The sequence below is a fragment of the Halichoerus grypus genome, chromosome 5, assembly GCF_964656455.1.
Source record: "Halichoerus grypus chromosome 5, mHalGry1.hap1.1, whole genome shotgun sequence".
NCBI classification, from domain to species: Eukaryota; Metazoa; Chordata; class Mammalia; order Carnivora; family Phocidae; genus Halichoerus; species Halichoerus grypus.
Window position 1 is genome coordinate 169,426,971 of NC_135716.1, and position 19,561 is coordinate 169,446,531.

The 19,561-nt window shown below is 49.8% G+C and overlaps 1 protein-coding gene across 3 annotated transcripts in view; it reads right to left on the bottom strand.

Moving 5' to 3' along the window:
• The window catches only part of NCMAP (non-compact myelin associated protein), a 42,466-nt gene that overhangs the window by 6,490 nt on the left and 16,415 nt on the right, over positions 1-19,561 (bottom strand). For 2 of the 3 annotated variants that reach the window (XM_036089040.2, XM_078073627.1), the window contains exon 2: positions 1,156-1,244. In XM_036089040.2, the coding sequence (XP_035944933.1) occupies positions 1,156-1,237 (82 nt within the window). In that variant the 5' untranslated portion in view covers positions 1,238-1,244. Of the gene's footprint in view, positions 1-1,155; positions 1,245-5,195; positions 5,331-19,561 lie in introns of those variants that run through there. The other variant, XM_036089039.2, reaches the window with a different exon arrangement.

The following is a 19,561-nucleotide window of genomic DNA, read 5'->3' on the forward strand; positions in this document are numbered from 1 at the left end:
AGTAAAGTGGCCAGATAAGGTACCGGATACCTATTTAAATTAGAATTTCTGACAAATAATGAATAATTTTTGGGATGTCTCAACTATTGCATGGCACGTCCTTATACTAAACAAACACTACTTCCCTTAAATTCAAATTTAACCGGGTGTTCTATATTTTATTTTCAAAATCTGGCAATCTTCTCTAGGGGGCAGAATCATCTGGTTGAGAACCACTACTTTTAGTTAAGTAAAAGTAGGATTATTCCCATCCTGCTGACGGAGATTCGATCTACCCTGCATTTCCCTTCAGAACTGTTCTGAGCTACGTCAGCAGGCCTCTGGAGGTCTCCCAACCTGGCAAGGACCAGGCTGACACACGGGTCTCTGTCCCAAGAGTGACCCTTTCTGGGTCTCCATGAAGACACACGTCTTGTCAGTAGTCAGCTTCCTGCCAGGACCACGGTCTGGAGCTGTTATCACCGGGGAAACACTCCGTGTCAGGAAGCCTATTCCACGTGCACGGGTATGTGCCAGACCAACAGAAATGACGGAAATGGGCCCAACTTCCCCTAACACGATTAATTGGTTTTCTGAAGAGTGGTTGCTAAGTTTTTCCTTCCGGGGACCCCTTGCTCCTGGCAAATGTCTCCCCAGGACTACTCCCACCTACACTCATTTACTCCTTTGTGAACTGATGGGATGTTTTTGCCTTGCAAAAATAGCACGAATCGTATGAAAGTAGTTACATTTTAAGGTGATTCATTTAGGGACATCTTACGGGAGATTCAACTGTCTGTTGCCCTCTAGAACCCAAAACTCCCTGATGATAACAGTAGTCATACCAGTAATGATCATAATAATACTCATTAGGTAGTTTGTGTGCATCGAGGCTATTCTAAGCTCCTTACATGGATCATCTGGTTTAGTCCTCACACCATTAAAGTGTGTGATGTTAATGGTAGTTTCATTCATATCCCCAGCTTACAGATGAGGAAACAGACACAAAGCAGTGAGGTGATGTGCTCACGGTCACAGTGGGCATATGGTAGCAGTGAAACTGGGACCCAGGCAGTCTTATCTCTAGAAGCCACGCTCTTGACCTCTACACCAGGAGCTGACCACAGTCCTCGTTCAGCCATCCCTCCCCTGGCCGCCAACCCAAGTTGGCCTTACTCTTGTACAGGAAGTCTTCTTCTCTGGTGGTCACGTTCAAGGAGAAGAAGGTGGTACCCCCCAAAGGGGTGGCTGTGGTCATCTCGATCCTGGCAAGAACAAAGACGAGATTTCATTTAACACCAGAGTGAGCTTTACAATGTCTGTATGATGCCTCTTTTGGTCTTTACTTGGATGACTAGAGAGGAGTCAAGCAGGCGGCTTTTCTTCACGGCAAGTAAATACAAGGCCTTTTACTATCTACTGTGGAGAATTAAAAATAATGTCTGACACTTGTAAAGAACTTCCTTGTTCACAGCAGTATAAATTAATTCAACAATATTTATTAAATTTTTCCTAACTAGGTTTCACCCAGGATGTCTAAATTGATCTTCTAGAAACTGTGTGAGGGAGGCTATGATGGTCGTTTTACTGATGAAATTGAAGTCCCTAATGCTTCATGGAGCCCCAAGTTTGAATTTAACCCAGGACATCCATCTCCCGTGCTCGTGGGACTGTCAGCATCTCACAACGATGCCTGAAATGATGCTTCTGCTTTCAGAAGCTTTACAATCCAAGGAGGCAAACGTAAATAAATAAATAAGCAAGCAGATGGAAAATGTAACTATGCTATTAAGCAGTCAGTGACATAAGCCATCCCCGGGCTGTGAAGAATGGTTTCAAGGAAAAGCTAAATTTGCATGGACCTTGAGGGATGGACATGGTTTGGGATGGCAGGACAGAGGACAAAGGCCAGGCTGCACAAAGCCCTCAGGGGGAAGACAGACCCTGCATGCTGAGCGTCCGCCAGGCACCAGGCTCTGTCATAGGCACCTTCACACACCGTATCAGCTCACCCGTTAATCTTCTCAGTCATCACATTTTTTTTTTTTATTTATTTGACAGAGAGAGACACAGCGAGAGAAGGAAGACAAGCAGGGGGAGTGGGAGAGGGAGAAGCAGGTCTCCCACGGAGCAGGGAGCCCGATGTGGGGCTCGATCCCAGGACCCTGGGATCATGACCTGAGCCGAAGGCAGACGCTTAATGACTGAGCCACCCAGGCGCCACCCTCAGTCATCACATTTTACTGCTGAGCAAACTGAGGCTCAGAGTGGCTGAGTGAAGGGACAAAAGTCACACAGCAAGGAACACATAGAGCTCGGACCCAAACACATGCTCTGAGTGCCCAGTATAGCTTCTTTCCCTGACGGTGGCAGGAATCCAAATTCACAAGCCTGCAATCTTACACTTGAGGAGTGAGCCAGGGGGGTCCCGGTTAATATGATGTCACGCCACCAGGAACAAGTGTCAAGATCCTCCCCCAAGAAGTATATTCTGAGCGTATGGTAGCATTCACACTTGCTCTGAACGACAGGCATCAAGAAGAGGAGGGACACCAACGAGGTTTCTCTACTTCAGAACAGTACTTTTATTACAGTTTATAGGCCTGTGAAGGATCGCCACCAAGAAAAGAATTATCCAGGCCTATTTGTAACGCTAAGAAGGCATAGGCTTCACGGTGGTGACTCCATCTTCCGGAGAAGAGATGTCCTATACACCTAACACAATATTTGTACACAATTTTTTTAAATTTTTTAAAAAAATATTTTATATATTTATTTGAGAGAGAGAGAGAGCATGCACAAGCAGGGGGAGGGGTAGAGAGAGAGGGAGAAGCAGGCTGCCCCCCTGAGCAGGAAGCCTGATGTGGGGCTCGATCCCAGGACCCTGAGATTATAACCTGAACCTAAGGCAGGTGCTCAACTGACTGAGCCACCCAGGCACCCAATTTGTTTTCTTTTTAAAATAAGTATTTTTAAATTACAAATAATGATGTAATAAGAGCCCATATACTCAGCACTCAGACTGAACAAATGTTCATGATGGTATTCTCTTCAGTTCTTCTTTATTAAGGACGAAAAGCAAGAGTCAGTTGAAATCCTTTTTCTACTCTACTTCTACCTCATTTCCTCCCTCCCCCGAAGTAACCACTACCTTGGCCGTTAGTGTGTATTCTTTTCATCAAAGTTTTAAAAGGTTTACCACATCTGTATGTACCCATAAACACTGGAAAATCATGGTTCTAGATATTTACTAGCCAAATACTAATTGAGCACCTACTAAGTGACTGACGCTGTGCTAGATGCTGGGAACATACTAGTGAAATGCAAGACAGACTCCTTGCCTCCAGAAGCTCACATTCCAGTGAGAGAGAGACAGACAGAGACTGTAGGTTTGATCACAGCACTCTCGGGCTCAAAAAAACAATCACCTCCCAGTGCCCACATTTGAACAGCTGGCAGGGAAAACCCTTCACTGTTTCCAGCCTCTCTTGCCAGCCCCTCTGCTCCTCACGCGAACCTCTGCCAAGCTGCTGTGACAACGGACCACTCCGCCCCCTCCCCCCCCGGCCCCGTCATTCCTGGTCTTTGCTGCCAGTGGCCGGGCTGCCCAGGCTCTGGCCTCCCCAGGTCCCCACAGCGGGCGTCTCCTGAGACGTCGCACCTCGGGCCACAGCCCTCCACCCCCCAGCTCCTGATGGAAATGGGTCAGGGCACCTCCACCAGGGGCAGGTCATCTGCACCCAGGCTGGGGGCTCTGGTTGCTGCGGCCTGCCCCACCGCATGGGGGCCTCGGCCTCAGAATGGCCCTCTTTGCCTTCACTTTCTCTGCTCTCCTTTAAGCCATGGGGCCCTGCCTAAAAACCCATAGTTCTTGTCTGTCCCTTCCTCCCGAAGCCCAGATCCTTGGGACCCCCAAGTAGCCGTGTGTGGCTCGGCCTGACCTCCTCATACCGGTCAACCTTTCCTCCTTCCTGACCTCGCTGAACAGGCCCACTGGCCATGTTCCCCTGCCAGCTCCCCCTCCAAAATGAACACATCCTTCAGGATTGGGCCCAGCCACCCCTGGGAAGGCTCCCCCTGCCCTAGCCAGAGTAAGCCATCGGTCCTCTGCTCCCCCGGCTACACTCTGCAAAGAAGCATCACCAGAGCACGTGTCTCGGAAGCAGTCAACCTTCCATGTCCATTGTCGGGTCCTTGAGGGTAGAGGCTGTTTGGGGTCTTTTTCATATCCTCTTCTACTTCTCCCAGATAAATTGTCTGCTTTTTCTCACCTTTGCCAGTGGAAGCGCTGAAGCAAATGACTGAACTTCTCCCAGCTTGGTTTGCTCATTTGTAAAATGAGGTAGCTTTTCCCAAGGGAGAGGGTTTGAGGTTAAGTATGGAAAGTGCTCTCAGTGCTCGATAAATGATAGCTCTTAGTATTTTCGTGGGTATTAGCAAATATTTGCTGAACTCGGAGACAGGTAGCTCTGGAGCTCAAAACAAGAAAAAATTCTTTCTATAAAAATAAATTTGGACCCATATGAGAATACGGAATGACAGTCTCCCTCCAGCCCCTGCCCCTCACTGCTACTCCCAAGGACAGGCACCGGTCCCCCACCGCCCACCGTTCCCTATCCCATCATGAAGAGTTTTATGATGCATTTGCCTAAACCTGCTTCTATCCCCACCAATGTCAAGCTGAGAAGACTCACCAATTATGTTTTCTTAAAATTCATTTTAAAAACAGAAAAGAGAGACAAATAGGTAGCCATTGATCCAGGATCACTTAGTGAGAGACACATGGCATAATTACTGGATAAGCTAAACCCTGCCTGTGGACACATCCTCCGTTGGACCAACATGCACAAAAATGACAGACGCCTCTACCCAAGTGCCTGCTAAGTGCCAAGACCTTTGGCCAGGCATTTTCTTTTTTAATCCATGCTTTGATTTAATTAGCAAATGCCATGTAAAATAGGTTTTCCTCTCCCCTGGATCAGATGAGGACCCCAAGGTTTGGGGCCCTAAAGCTATCTCTCCCTGCTTACACAGTCTGGAAGACGCAGAGCCGGCCTATGTACTGGGCCCTGCAAACTTCAAAGCCCGTAGGATCCCCACGCACCAACCTGCCGCTGGTACCCATACGTCTAGAGGGGCTCCTGACAGGTTACTGCGGAAACCTGCATGTGTGCGTGCAAACACACACACATACGCACACACACGCACACACTGACCAGTAATGCAGCTGCCCGAGGCCACTGGGACACAGATTCCGCCGCAGACCCTTCAAGGAGACCTCGTGGGTGCCCAGTTCTGGGTGCAGACCTCCTTTCGGATGGCCCGGCTAGTCCTTCTGAGGGAACAGTGAGTCATCTCAGAGTGTATCTTGCCTTATGTCAGGATCCAAGGCTCTCAATCACATCTCTGTTCCTGCCCCATCAGAGAAGGTGGGAGGGAGGGTGGTGGGACATTGACGGCCAAGGCTGTGGGTGTTTTCATGTGTGGGACCCAGCGGTTCTTGTTAACCAAGTGAGGCCCAGCAGGGGCACTTCAGAATCAAATGTGTCTGGGACCAGGTCTGTGGCCATAGAAAAGCAAGGAGGGTGCAGGGAGGGGGAGAATGGTTTTCACTAACAGAGGTTAATTTAATAATAATAATATAATAATAAAAATAAATAAATAATAAATTAAAAATAAATATATAATTATAATAAAATAAATTATAATAATAAATTAATAAAATAAAATAATAATAATAATAAATAAAATAAAATATGGTGCTCAGTGCTTTATTTATGAAGGCGGTCTCATTCAATCCTCATACGCCCCGGGTAAGGAAGGTACAATCACTGCCCCTTCTACAGATGAAGAAACTGAGGCGCACAGTAGAGAAGCAATCAACTTAAACTCACAAGGCTAACAGGGACCCGTACTAGGATTCGAGCCAGGGTCTGTCCTATCCTGTGGCCTCTTCTCCGCGTACCCTCACTGGACTGCCTCCCGGGGAATGCGCAACACACACACGGCCCGGCACCCAGGCCCTGAATCAACGACAGGCTTTGATGAGAAAACCCACACAGGCTGGGGCTCAGCCCCTGCCCCAGCTCCCCGACCGGTCCTATCTGACTGCTCCCTGCCCTCGGCCACACTGTGAACCTCTCTGTCTTTAGCACAGCCTTAATTGCATTTACAGAATCTACAAGGAACTGTTGTTCCCTCGGGTTGTTTACAAATGGTCCTGTGTGGGAGGTCAGTCTGGGAAGTGATGGAAGGTCAGGACCATTTACTCTCTGAGTCACTCCTCTCTGCCTATCCCTTGGTCAAGTGTTAGAGCCGTATCTGGAAGATAAACATTGCCAGATCCCACCTGTCCCGAATATCTACCCCCCTGCTCTGCCCCCGTGGTACCCTCTTTCCCTCTGGCCTGGCCTAAAAGTTCCTCCCTGGATAAGACAACGGATGCCACCAACACTGGCCGACCGCTACTCAACTGGCCAAATGTAACTCAGAGTAGGTAACCCATGAATGCCCTAGACCCACCAAAACACTGGGATTGATTTCTGCCCACCACCTGAAACATGGGAGATTCAGCATGACTTGGTTTCTTCCACAGACGTGAACCTCACTACTCCCAAGCAGCCCCTTGAGTTTTGGGGATGTTTTTTCAGAAAATTAACCTTCATGTTGAAACCAAAATATCCCTCCTTATAATTTTCACCCAGTGGTCCTAATTCTCTTGCCACAAAGGTAAATGTGCTACCTCTTATACATGACAATCTGCCAGGTTTAAAAGCACTTCTAGGGGCGCCTGGGTGGCTCAGTCGTTAAGCGACTGCCTTCGCTCAGGTCATGATCCCAAGGTCCTGGGATCAAGCCCCGCATCGGGCTTCCTGCTCCGTGGGAAGCCTGCTTCTCCCTCTCCCACCCACCCCCCCTGCTTATGTTCCCTCTCTCGCTGTGTCTCTCTCTGTAAAATAAATAAATAAAATCTTAAAAAAAAAAAAAAAAAAGCACTTCTATGTTAAGAAAGGTGAAACCGAACTTCAAGGATGGAACAGGGACTGGGCAGCAGCTATCAGCACATCAATTTTACCTCTCACCAGTAGGTGGCGCCAGCAGCTGGCTACACTTTATCCCGTTTAACCCAACCAACAAACGGTTGATAAAAGTCCTGTGAACCCAACCTGTTAAGGAGTTTTATGCCCTTGAGAACAGCAATGATATGTCCTCTGATTATTTTTTTCCCAGGACAAATATTCTAAGCTCCTTCAAACGATCTTTACAATGATAGTGTCCTTCATGGGTTCCTCATTTCTCTGTGTGTCAATGTCCCCCTTAAATACAGCACCCCAAACTGGACGCATAACTCCAGAGGGGGCCTGAAATGTCCAGGATGACATTTTTCTTGATACTTATCAGACCTAAGCCTGAATTCTAGCTCTGTGACCTTGGTCGACTTTCTTCACCTCGTGGTTTCTGATCTGTGAAACAGGAGTTACGAGCTCCAGAGGGTTGTGAGAATTAGGAGATAAAACATGTATATTTAGGGCGCCTGGGTGGCTCAGTTGGTTAAGCGACTGCCTTCGGCTCAGGTCATGATCCTGGAGTCCCTGGATCGAGTCCCGCATCGGGCTCCCTGCTCGGCAGGGAGTCTGCTTCTGCCTCTGACCCTCCCCCCTCTCATGTGTTCTCTCTCATTCTCTCTCTCTCAAATAAATAAATAAAATCTTTAAAAAAAAAAAAAAAAAAAAAAAAACATGTATATTTAGCCCAGTGGCTGAGCGCGAAGTCTATTGATATTATACTGGATTAATGCAAACAAACAGCTTATTACCCTTACAGGCAGTCTAGCCTACACACCCTATTGATATACTCCCAAACCTTTTCCAGACTTATGCTTGTTTATGGTCAATCAAAGCTCGGAGGTCAGTAAGTGGAAGGGCTTCCTAAACTGCAAAGTGCTTTGGAAATACAAGGCAATGTAACCACATTATGACGGGACAATATCAGGATCAGCTGCTGCCCAGTAACCAGGTCTCCATTACGCTCTTGTGCAAATGTCATTTTGAACTTAATTGCAAGACTTTGCATTGGCCCCTGTTAGCCTTGACCTTGTTGGTGTGGGCCCTCAGCACCGAAAGTCTAGCTCCTCCTGGGTGACTCCTGAGAACTCCTGGGGGTGTTGTGACAGAGCACACAGTCTATGAGTTCATGACCCAGCGAGGGCTTTGGGGTCAGGGAGACCCGGGTTTTGATCTCGGCCTCCTCTCTGACCAGTTCTATGAGCCAAGGCACTTTTTAGGCTTCAGTGTTTTTGTTTGTAAGGCAGAGATAACGTCCACTATCTTGTAAGATTGTGACAATCAGGGAGATACAATTACCTGGCACGGTGCCTGGTGGATGGTGGGTGAGCGGTAAAGGTCAGTTCCTGACCTCTTTTCTCCTTTCTCTTCTGTCCTCAGTCTGTGCTCTCCCTGCTCTCCTTGACCTTGAGCTCCCAGTTTTCCACCTGGTCAAGTGTTGCTGCATTTGGTCAAACTCAAGTATGAACAGGGAGGTCAGAGAATCAGACCATGAAGCTATGTCCCAAGGAGGGGATTTGAAGAGGGATTCCCTAGAACTTCTGGAGGGTTCGACCTTCTCTTCCATTTCCACTGAGGAATAGTAAAACCTCTGCCAGGAAGGCAAACATCCTCATGGGACTGGTATAGAGCATGGGGGTTGCTGGATGGAGAGAGGAAGAGCATGCCACAGATTCCTGACTGGGGGTGAGATCCAGGAGACCAGGGTTCCCATTGCCACTCACTGGCCATGTGACTTTGGAAAGTCCTCTCCCTTCTCTGGACCTTGGTTTTCCTGTCTATAAAATGGTCCAGTTTGGGACTGATCACTAAGGGGCTTTCAAATCTGTGGTTCTATTGCACTGCACTCATTCATGGCTTAACTTAAGAACCAGTGTTTTCCAAAAGCTCATCCTTCCTTGCAGATACTGACTCTGGGGACATTAGGAGGGAAGACAGCATGTGCAGTTTAGACTGGAAGGCAGGAATCCTTCCTCAAAGGTAGCTGGGGCTGGACCAAACCAGGGAGAACTCCACAAAGGGGATTTGACTTGGCAGCAACATTATATGGGACTCTTAGGAACTAACCTTCAAACATTCTGTTGGCTACGTAGTGACCCAAGTTGGCCTGAATCCTAAATGGCCACCACCTATACTCTCCATTCCTGTTGGGTTTCACATCATCTCCCCGACCCCACCTGCCCTGTCTGCATGACTTTGTCCCACTGTGTGTCACAGCTCCCAAAGGTGGAGTCTGAATTGGCTTAATGCTCCCCTGAACTTGGGGCCATACACAATTACACACTGAATACGTATTCCTTATGGTTGGTTCCTGGAAATTAGGAAGTACATTTCTTGTTTCATGTATTTGTCCATTCTTCTATCGTCCCATCCATTCCTGTACCCACCCACCCATCTACTGTACGCACATCCATCCTTCTGTTCTTCTGTCCATTTTCCCTGTCACTCAACCAGAGCCCACCATGTACACAGCACTAAGAGGATTCAAAGACCATGGGGATCACGTCCCTAGAGCTCAGACACTGAGGATGAGAATGGAATTGTTTCCTTTTTTAACAAGATTTTATTTATTTATTTGGGAGAGAGAGTGAGAGCGAACATGCGTGGGGAGAGGGGCAGAGGGAGAAGCAGACTCCCCGCTAAAGCAGGGAGCCTGATGTGGGGCTCAATCCCAGGACCCTGGGATCATGACCTGAGCCGAAGGCAGACGCTGAATCGACTGAGCCACCCAGGCGCCCCTGGAATTGTTTGCTTTAAGAATCTTTCCTCCAGTCAATACTGAGTGGGGATCACAGCCCCCCATGCCTAGCCCAGCCCTAATCACTGAGGTGCCTGATCATTATCATACTGAAGTCCTACGGAAAAAACAGTGGCCTTTGGATCTGGAAGCCCAGGTTTCAGACCCACCACATCTATCAAGTCTTATTGACCCACCCTGTCAAATTCTGGCTTGAACATCCTTTATTTCTGATTTTTGTGGCCCACACTCTAAAGAAAGTTGCTCCCAAAGAGCTTCCAACCAAGACCTGCAAGTCTGATAAGTTCCATGTACTAAGAGTTATAAATAGAAATCCCAGATGAAAGTGGTCACAAGGCAGATTTGTGCCTAGTACCAAAAGGGCCGCAGAGGCTGTGCCCGGGGTCAGCAGGAGGGAGACCTGTGGGCGTTGTGGCAGGGACCGACCGCGAGCTGGAATGTGACCCGCGGCTTCTATCCGCCCTGGGTCTTGGGGTGCAAGCCAATGGCCAGCTCCCAAGAGTCCTCAGACTCTACCCGAGCCCTCATGTAAGCCTCCACGTGTCCCACTGGCCTCAAAGGGGAGAAGGGTTAAAAGGTTAAAAAGTTGATGCCCCTAAGGGAATAGGCCAGAGGGAAATAACTCCCCCCTTGACATGCTAGTCGGGGCAGGGAGCGAATGACTATTTAAGGGGATGCTGACAAAGCGCCAGGCACTGGGCTTCTACATGTTTCTTCATTTAATCAACACAACAAGGCAGGTCTTTTTATATCTACTTTGCCAACAGGAAACAGGCCCAGAGAGGTCAAGTGACTTGCCCAAAGTCTCACAGCAAGGGAGTGCAGGAGCTGAGTCTCAAACTCAGACCTTCTACCTTGAAACTGCCCGTGGCTGCCAAGCCTCCCAGGGGGTAAAGAATATTCCTGGGGACACTCTCGAGGGTCAGCGGCCCTGCTGGGCCAGGAATGTGCTCACCCTCCTTTCTCCTTGTTGATATTGTGAGCCCAAGAGGTACGACAAGCCTCCAGAGGGTGGCAGGGTTCCTCAGCAACGGCTCTGTTCACATTTGATAATTCTGTGTTGTGGGGGCCACCCTGTGCATTGTAGGACCCCTGGCCTCTACCCACAAGCTGCCAGCGCACCCCCACGTTGTGATAACCAAAAATGTCTCTAGACTTGCCACGTGTCCTCTGGGAGGCAAATCGCCCCAGGCTGAGAACCACTGGAGGAGAGCTAGAGGCCTGTCCCTCGACAGTTCCCTATCCTTTCTACCCAAGAAAGTCTGGACAACAAAGAAAATGTCCAGTCTGTACTTACATCTGTGGACAGAAGATCAGTAGGGACGGTGACAGTGACCACAAACACGACCACGGCCCACCCAGCCAGTGCTTGCTGAGTACCCGCTACCATGCTGAGTCCTTCGTGTGTGTTTCCTCACATATGTTACTCTATTTTCCCGAGGAGGGAAGTGAGGCTCAGGGAGGTTAGGTAACTGGCCCGTGGTCTCAGTGTTCATATATGGCAGAGCTAGGAGGAGTTCATTTCCTAGGGCTGCTGTAACGAATTAGCACACACAGTGCCTTAAATCAACACGAATTAATTTTCTCATAGTTCCAGAGGTCAGAAGTCTAAAATCAGTCTCACTGGGCTAAAATTGAGGTGTTGGCAGGGCCGTGTTCCTTTTTCAGCCTCTAGAAGAGAATCTGTTTCCTTGTCCGTTCTAGCTCGGGCAGGTCACCGGCATTCCTTGGCCGGTGGCCCCATCTTCTACCTTGACCTTCAAGCTCACCGTGTAGCATCTTCCTGTGTCTGTCTCTGACCTCTGCTTCCATCATGACGCCTCCTTCTCTCTGGCTCTCTTGCCTCCCTCTTCTAAGGATTTTGTGATTACATTGGCTGCACCCGGGTAATCCAGGATCATCTCCCCATCTCATAACCCTTCATTTAATCACACCTGCAAACTCCTCTTTGCCATGTAAGGGAACAGGGTCCCAGGTTTGGGGGATTAGGATGTGGATACCGCTGGGGGCCATCAGCCTCACACATAGGATTTAGATTCTCATCTCTCTGACCCCAAGGTTTGTACTCAATCCACTTCTGCCTCCCCCACCGTGCCTGAAGAGACACATCCTGCACTGTGGGGCACGCAGAGGTGGATCACATACCCAGGGAGCGGTGAGCACCAGCACGCATCGGGAGGGGGCATGGGAGAAGTGCTGTGAGAGGAGCAGAGAAAGAGTCCCGGAGACCCTGGGCCAGCTAGCTGGGGCACAGGTGTGGGTGTGGGCTTGGGGGCGGGCCTGACTCCCCCCACTGCCGCACAAGCTGATTTCCTGTAAGCCTCAGCACCCACCACCAACCGAAGCTTCAAATACATCTGTCTGCAGTTCATCTGTCCTGAAGGGCCACCCCAGCCCAGCCCCCGCCCATCTGTGTGATTTATTAGTTAACTCTCAATTTTCCCTTTCCAAATCTCCTCCCTGCCAGGGGCTTAGAAAGTCTTCAGTCTTTTTTTTTTTTTTTAAAGATTTTATTTATTTATTTGACAGAGAGAGACACAGCGAGAGAGGGAACACAAGCAGGGGGAGTGGGAGAGGGAGAAGCAGGCTTCCCGCGGAGCAGAGAGCCCGATATGGGACTCGATCCCAGGACCCTGGGACCATGACCTGAGCCGAAGGCAGTTGCTTAACAACTGAGCCACCCAGGCGCCCTGAAAGTCTTCAGTCTTATAAATGCTCTCCCCGGGGCGCCTGGGTGGCTCAGTTGGGCATCCGCCTTTGGCTCAGGTCATGATCCTGGGACCCTGGGATCGAGCCCCACATCGGGTTCCCTGCTCAGCAGGGAGTCTGCTTCTCCCTCTCCATTTGTCCCTCCCCCCCATTTGTGCTCTCTCTCTCTCTCTAGCTCTCTCCCTCTCTAAATAAATAAATCTTAAAAAAAAAAAAAAAAATGAATGCTGGCCCTGCCCTGCTCTGCTGTGTGAGGATGCTTTCAGCTGTCCGGCCCCTCCTGAGCCCCCCAGTCCCTTCACAGAATAGAGAAACCACACTGAGTGGGTTAGCAAGGCTCTCTCTTCCCAGACAGGCAGAGCCTTTGACTTCTTCCACCAGCTCTCAGGCTCGGCAGTGACCTAGGGATGGTTTCTCCAGGTTCCTGGGCATGACAAATCTCCTGACCCATAGGAAAACAACAGGTAAAAGGACAAATTCAGCTTTGCATCATCCCGGGAGAAACAAAGTTTGGGAACTATTTTTTTTAATTAATTAATTTATTTTAGAGAGAGAGGGAGAGATTGTGGGCATGAGCAGGAGGAGGGGCAGAGGGAGAAGGAAAGAATCTCAAGTTGATTTCATGCTGAGCCGATGTGGGGCTTGATCTCATGACCCTGAGATCATGACCTGAGCTGAAATCAAGAGTGGGGTGCTCAACTGACTGAACCACCTAGCCACCCCCAGAACTATTTTTATCTTTTAAAAGCTGCAGTTGTGGGGGGCACCTGGCTGACTCCTTCGGTGGGCCCTGCAACTCTTGATCTTCGGGTCGTGAGTTCGAGTCCCACATTGGGTGTAGAGATTACTTAAAAAAATAAAATCTTTAAAACCAAAACTGCAGAGGGGCTTTGGGTTACACACAGCAGATGGAGGGACAACAAGCATTCATTTCTGCATCTTCCCCAAACCCCCGCGGATGACAGTAAAGGAATCAAGGTGTATAAATCCTCACGGCCAAAGGGAAAGGAGAGAAGAAACCACACTGGAGAGAGGCCAATCCAGGTTTGAAAGCTGGACACGCTGATGGTTTTGTGTGACTTTGCAGCCTGGAAAAGGCTGAGGCCCAAACCTGCAGACTGGGGGGAAACCCATAAAAATGGATCTCGCTGAGGAAGCTCAGGAAAGCTCATGAATGGGTGGCAACAGATGCCCCCAAAAGTCAGGTGCCACGTGGGGCTGAAAAAAGGAAGATGCAAGTTCGTAAGAGGAGCAGCTCAGCTGCAGCCCCGCCAGCCCCCCCACCTCGTCCTCCCTGCCATAGGCCTCCTCTGTCCTGCATGATCTGGTAAGTGCGCCCCTACAGAGAGTGAATCAGGAGGTTTACTTGCATTGCCCAACATGACAGCCACATGCAGCCACCTACATTTAAAGGAAAACTAAATTTAAAAAAATTACAGTTCAGTGCCTTAGTCCCACCAGCCACATTTCAAATGCTGACTATTCACTGTGCCTTGTGGCCCCGTATCGGCCAGCGCAGGTCTAGAATGTGTCCAGCATAGAGTTATATGTGGGAGCACTGCTCTAGACCCTGGCCAACCAAAATGTGGCCCTTGGGTCAGCAGTGCTGGCAGCTCTGAGGACCTTGTTAGGAATGCAGAATCTCGGGCCACATCAGGAATACGAGACAAGAATCTGCACACGAATCAGCCTTGTACAAGATCCCTAGGTGATTCAGTGCACATCGGACTTAGGGATTCAGAGCTCTGAGAGAAACCTAGCACTGGTGGGGGTTAATTCCTGGCTGAGAAGGGGGCTGAGGGAAAGTTTAAATCATGTAGTGTGGGGCTCACCCAGTCCCCTTAGCCCCTTGGGCCAGAACTCAGATAGGCAGGCTTAACCTCCAAGCAAGAAATTAGAGAGGGGCTGGGGAGACTGACCAGCCAAAGAGAATAGACTACAGATAATGATGGAAGTTACAGGATCCTCCATGGAATGACCAGGTTCCTGCCAATCAGCCAATGAGGTTACTAGTTGACAAGCCCACCCCCACACCCAGAGCTCCTCAGGAAAATTTTTATTTTAAAATAAGCTTTTTAGCAGCGCCGGGGTGGTTCAGTCGGTTAGGCTTCTGCCTTCAGCTCAGGTCATGATCTTGGGGTCCTGGGATTGAGCCCCACATCCAGCTCCTTGCTCAGCGGGGACCCTGCTTCTCCCTCTCTCTCTGTCCCTCCCCACCGACTCACGCACGTGCTCTCGCTCTCTCTCTCAAATAAATAAAATCTTTTAAAAAAGTAAATGAGCTTTTTAGCGCCTTACTCTTAAGCAAAAAGATGGCCAAGGGTCAATAGACCAAGGGCCTCAAACATGATGAACAGACAACAAACAAAACAAATGAACAGCTGGAGGCATTTAAAACAAACGGACGATACAAAGGGCAGAAGAAAATATCCTTGTTCTCAAAGAGATAAGACACTGCATCTATAAAACAAGAACAGGGTGCTATAAGAAAAGAATATTCTGAAAACAGGAAAGGGTGCCAAGAAATTAAAAAAAAAAAAAAAAAATGCCTGACAAAATAAAAACTTCAATAGAAGCATTGGAAGATGAGAAAATCTCTCATAAAGTGGAACAAAAAAGATAAAGCAGGTCAGAACAGATTGCTCCCGGAGGTCCAACATCCTATTAATAAGAATTCCAGAAATGATTAAAAAGAGAAAATCGAGAGGAGGAAATTATCAAAGAATTCCTGAAAATTTCCCACGAGTTTGCAGAATGAGAGGACCCTCTGAGTCCCCAGAACAATGAGCAAAGAAGACCCACAATAGGGCTCATCGTTATGCCTTTTCAGAACATAGGGCATAAAGAAAATATCTCATACATGTCCGTGGATTTTTTTTTTTTTAAATAAGGTCAAATACAAATAAAAGGACCCACAATCAGATGAAATGAGAATCTGACAGCAGCAGGACTAGGAGCTCTGAGACAACTCTCCAAAGTTCTGAGGGAAAATAATTTCCAGCCTAGAAGTGTATGGCAAGCCAAACTAAATACTGAGTGGAGAGGTAGAAGAACGTTTTCTGACATGCGAAGCTTCAAAAAAAAAGTCCCCCGCATCCCAGACATCTTTCCCTGGGGAGCTCGTGGAGGACAGGCCCGCCTAAGGTGGAAAAACAGACTAGGCATGAAAGGACTAGGGGATCTGGGGCCCCGGGGGGGCCCCGGGGGGAGCAGCTGGGGGTCACAGTCTGACTCGGGGGAGGACAGAGGTGCAGGGAGATTCTGCCAGCTAGAAAAAGGGAAATTGGCAGCTTTTCTGATGTGTTGGTCCAAACTGAAAGGAGATCTACTCTTCCCTGGAAGAGTTTGGGAATGAATTTATGATAGAATAGTAAGCTTCCCCAAAGGGCTTAAGGAACCAAATGCCTCCCTTTACCCCCCCCCCCTCAATTTCTCATTCCCCCCTCCTCAGCCCCTGTGGTGGTCCTGGGAGGCAACTCCTTGTGGTCACAGGACTCTGTGGAAGCCAGTCTGAAAACTACTGAGTCCACAGCCCTCTCCCTACACATGGGGAAACTGAGGGCGAGCGAGGCCCCCTGGGGGCATGGAGAGAAGAAGGTTCATTGGTAGTTAATTTGGTACATTTTCGAGAACTCCTTGTTGTTCATTTGAAACAAGATCCATGACAACAATAATAAGAGCCAAACCAAAGCTAGAGGAACTGGGCTGGTGGGCTATGGGGGAGACCCCACCCAGTCCTCACACTGCCCTCAGCTTCGCTCTCAGCCACCTGGTGCTGCCCAGACCCGGGTTTCTGAGCTGCTTCTAACTGCCATCCATTAGGGCACGAACACGTAGATGAAACTGAGTTTTGTACCCCATGGACAAGGCAACTGTAGACTTCTGGGGAAAAAAAATGGGGGTGGGAGTGCAGGGCAAAAACCAAACCTAAATGGGCACCAGCAATCTCCCTGGAACCAGGTGCTCTGCCCCCCAGTGCTCTTGGGAGGCTCATCATTGTCTTGAAGAACCAAGGCCAGTGTCCTCTTACAGACTCCCGTAATCAGTGTTTTGTCCCGTAATCAGGTTTTGTCCCTAATACCAACCTTTCAGTGGTCTTGCTTTTGATTCTCTGCCTCTCCCTCTGCCTTTTCCAAGCACTCGGCTGACCTAAGAGTGTTTGTAATGAATGAGTTTATGATGTAGTATCTGCACTTGCACAGGGAGTTCTAAGAAACCTAATACTTACTCTGTAATTTTAACATGTGACTTTCTTGCCTGGTCTGCGGATCTCCCCATCTTAGCTATTTAACAGAGACACGACCAGGGCTCTGACAGGGAGCAGGGCTCTGACAGGTAGCAGGTAAGAACCCTGGGCTGGAAGTTAGGAGTACCTCTGCTACTTACTTGCTGTGTGACCTTGGGCAAGTTGTTTGTTCTGTCTGGACTTTGGCTTGTTCTCCTGCAAAATGCACAACTGGGATCCAGTGACCTCCTTCTCACGCGCCTTCCATCTTGTGACTCGCCCAGCCTCCCAGTTTGGTTCAGGACATGGCCCCTTGCCCTCCCCATCTCTTGCTGGCCTCCCACACCCTCCATTCCAGAGGGAACACCCCTGCCCTTTCCTGCCCAACCCTGGGCCTGGCAGGCACTGGCCTGCAGAGGACAGGAGGTGGGGAAACCACCGCAGCCGTTCAAGCCGCCCGCGGTGAGAGCTGGCCCGGGGCCAGTCACAATAGGCCTGGAGCTACAGAGGGCCATTTGTCTGGGGGACCCATGGTTCCTTTTAAACCTTCCCTCTGCCTCTGCCTCTCTTTGCTCCCCACCCTCTGAGGTGGCAGGACCAGCCCCCAGCTTTGTTAGGAGGTGGACCTGAGCGTCCCCCTCTGCAGGCTGGGAAAATGGTTAGAAGAAAGGAGGCGAGAAGGGCAGGAGAGCCATACACGTCGGGGGGCCGAGGTGAGTGGTCGCAGGGGCCGTGGGGAGCGTTTAGGAGGAGAGGGCTAGTCCCTGACTCCCTCACTGACTAGACAAGCCACGGAGAACAAACCACTTCCTTCTCCGCTCCAGGCCTCAGTTCCCTCAGCTTTAAAATGGTAATGATTGTCCCACCTTCAACGCAGTGAAGACCAAATTAAATAAAAGGAGGAATTTGCAAATTGTGTGTTGTAATAAAGGAAAGCATTTGGACTCAGATGGACCCCAGCTCAAATCCCATCTCAGTCACCTCTAAACTCACAGTCGTGGGCGACTTATTTACCCTCCTTGAGTCTCGTTTTCCCCATCTGAGGAAGCCAAGCTATGTGGGCAGTGGATCAGATTGTAACGCTTGAACAAGAACTGACAGAAAGTGCCCTGCCCAGCAAAAGCATCTGAGTGAATGAAGAATTGGTCAGGGCCTCATCGTGGCTTTTGTGCCCCCCCATAGTAAATTTTCATGGGCTCTAAATATTTTATTTTTTTCCTGATGTGAAAAAAATTGTAAGAAAAAATGAGAAGAAATATGATGTGATGTGAGAAAAAAATGGAAAACATTTTCTTCCTCTCTAGAAGTTGATTTTCTTCCTCCCCTCCCCCCCCAAATTTCAAAGAAGTTAAACTATTTTGGGGGCCCTTAAGAGTTTCGTGAGCCCGTGTCTGCTGTGCCCAGTGGGGAAGTCAGCCCTGGTCCTGCTTTCGGATTCTCTCAGGGTTGGCCCGTCTCGGGCGCCACCTCAAAGGCCTGAGGGCCCCCAGTGTCATCTCTGAAGAATTGCCCATGGAACTCAGAGTCCTAGAACACCGACACCACCCCGACCCTGTCTTTGCCGGACCCCCTGGCTTCAGTGCTAGGTGAGCCCTGTCCCGAGACTGACAGCCTGGGAGAATCCAGGGCCCCGGGTGTGTGAGCTGGGCCTGGCTCCCAAGGAGCTGGGGTGGGGGGCAGTGGACACTTAGCAGGCGGTCATTATGTTCCCGTTCCTCCTCTGTGCCTACCACTGTGCTTGGGCCTTTGTGTTCACAACCTCATCTAATCCTCATTGCACACTTTCTTCTTTACACCCAAGGAAACTGAGGCTCAGAGAGATCCAGTAACCCACCCAAAGTCACAGAGCTACCGAAGCAGGGGTGGGACTTGGTGTTCTGCTTCCCAAACCAGTGGCCTCCCAGCCCCCAGGAGCCTCCTAGCATCCAGCACTCCAGCCCCAGAGTTGGAGGGAACGTGGAGACAAAAAGGAAAAGACTTTTAGGGTGTGCAGAATGTGCCAGGCAGTGTGAGTCTGGGGTCCAAAGAAATAGAAAAATGAGCAGGAAGGGTGGAAGGGGTGTGCAGGGGCCCCCCGCATACTCCCGGGGTGCTGAGCGGCATGGGGCAGAGAGCGAGTGTGTGAGCGTGGGCCTCCACGGGCCAGTGTGTCCCCGGGCGGCCCCGAGGGAGCTAGGCCAGGTGCGGCTGTTGCTAAACACGCTAAAAAGGTGCTTCATTTCCTTGCCCAGCTGCCCAGAGCCCCATCTGTTTACCCACGAATTATAGCAGATGTCGCGCTCAGCCAAAGCCTGCCTGGTTCAGAGACCACTGACGGCCTCAGGAAAGAGGGGCGCAGAGTCACAGAAGAAGTGGCTATTTGGGGGCGGGGCTCTCAGGCTCTGGAGTTCACCAACAGGGTGACTCCTAGTTGGGGAGAGTGCCCCATCTCCACCCCAGTCATCCCACAGCCAGGTGGAGGGAGACATGCCCTGAGTGTGACTCTCCACCCGCAGAGGAGTGGATGGAACGGGCCTCTCCACTCTCACAGGCCATCAGCTGCACGGCCACCTGAGAGAGCTTGGGAGCAACAAGCCTGACCCTGCTCTCCTCTGCCTGGCCCTTCAGCAGCCTCTCATCAGCCAAGAGGAATCAAGTCCAAACTCCCTAGCAGGTTTCTCACTGCCCGGCAGCCTTTAGACATGTGCTTTCCAATACGGTGGCCATGGGTCACTGCACCTGCTGAGTCCCAGAAACGGAGCTGCTGTGACCTGAGATGTGCTGTGCCCGTAAAATACCCACGGGATCTTGAAGACTGAATACAAAATAAAGGAACTGAAAGTATCT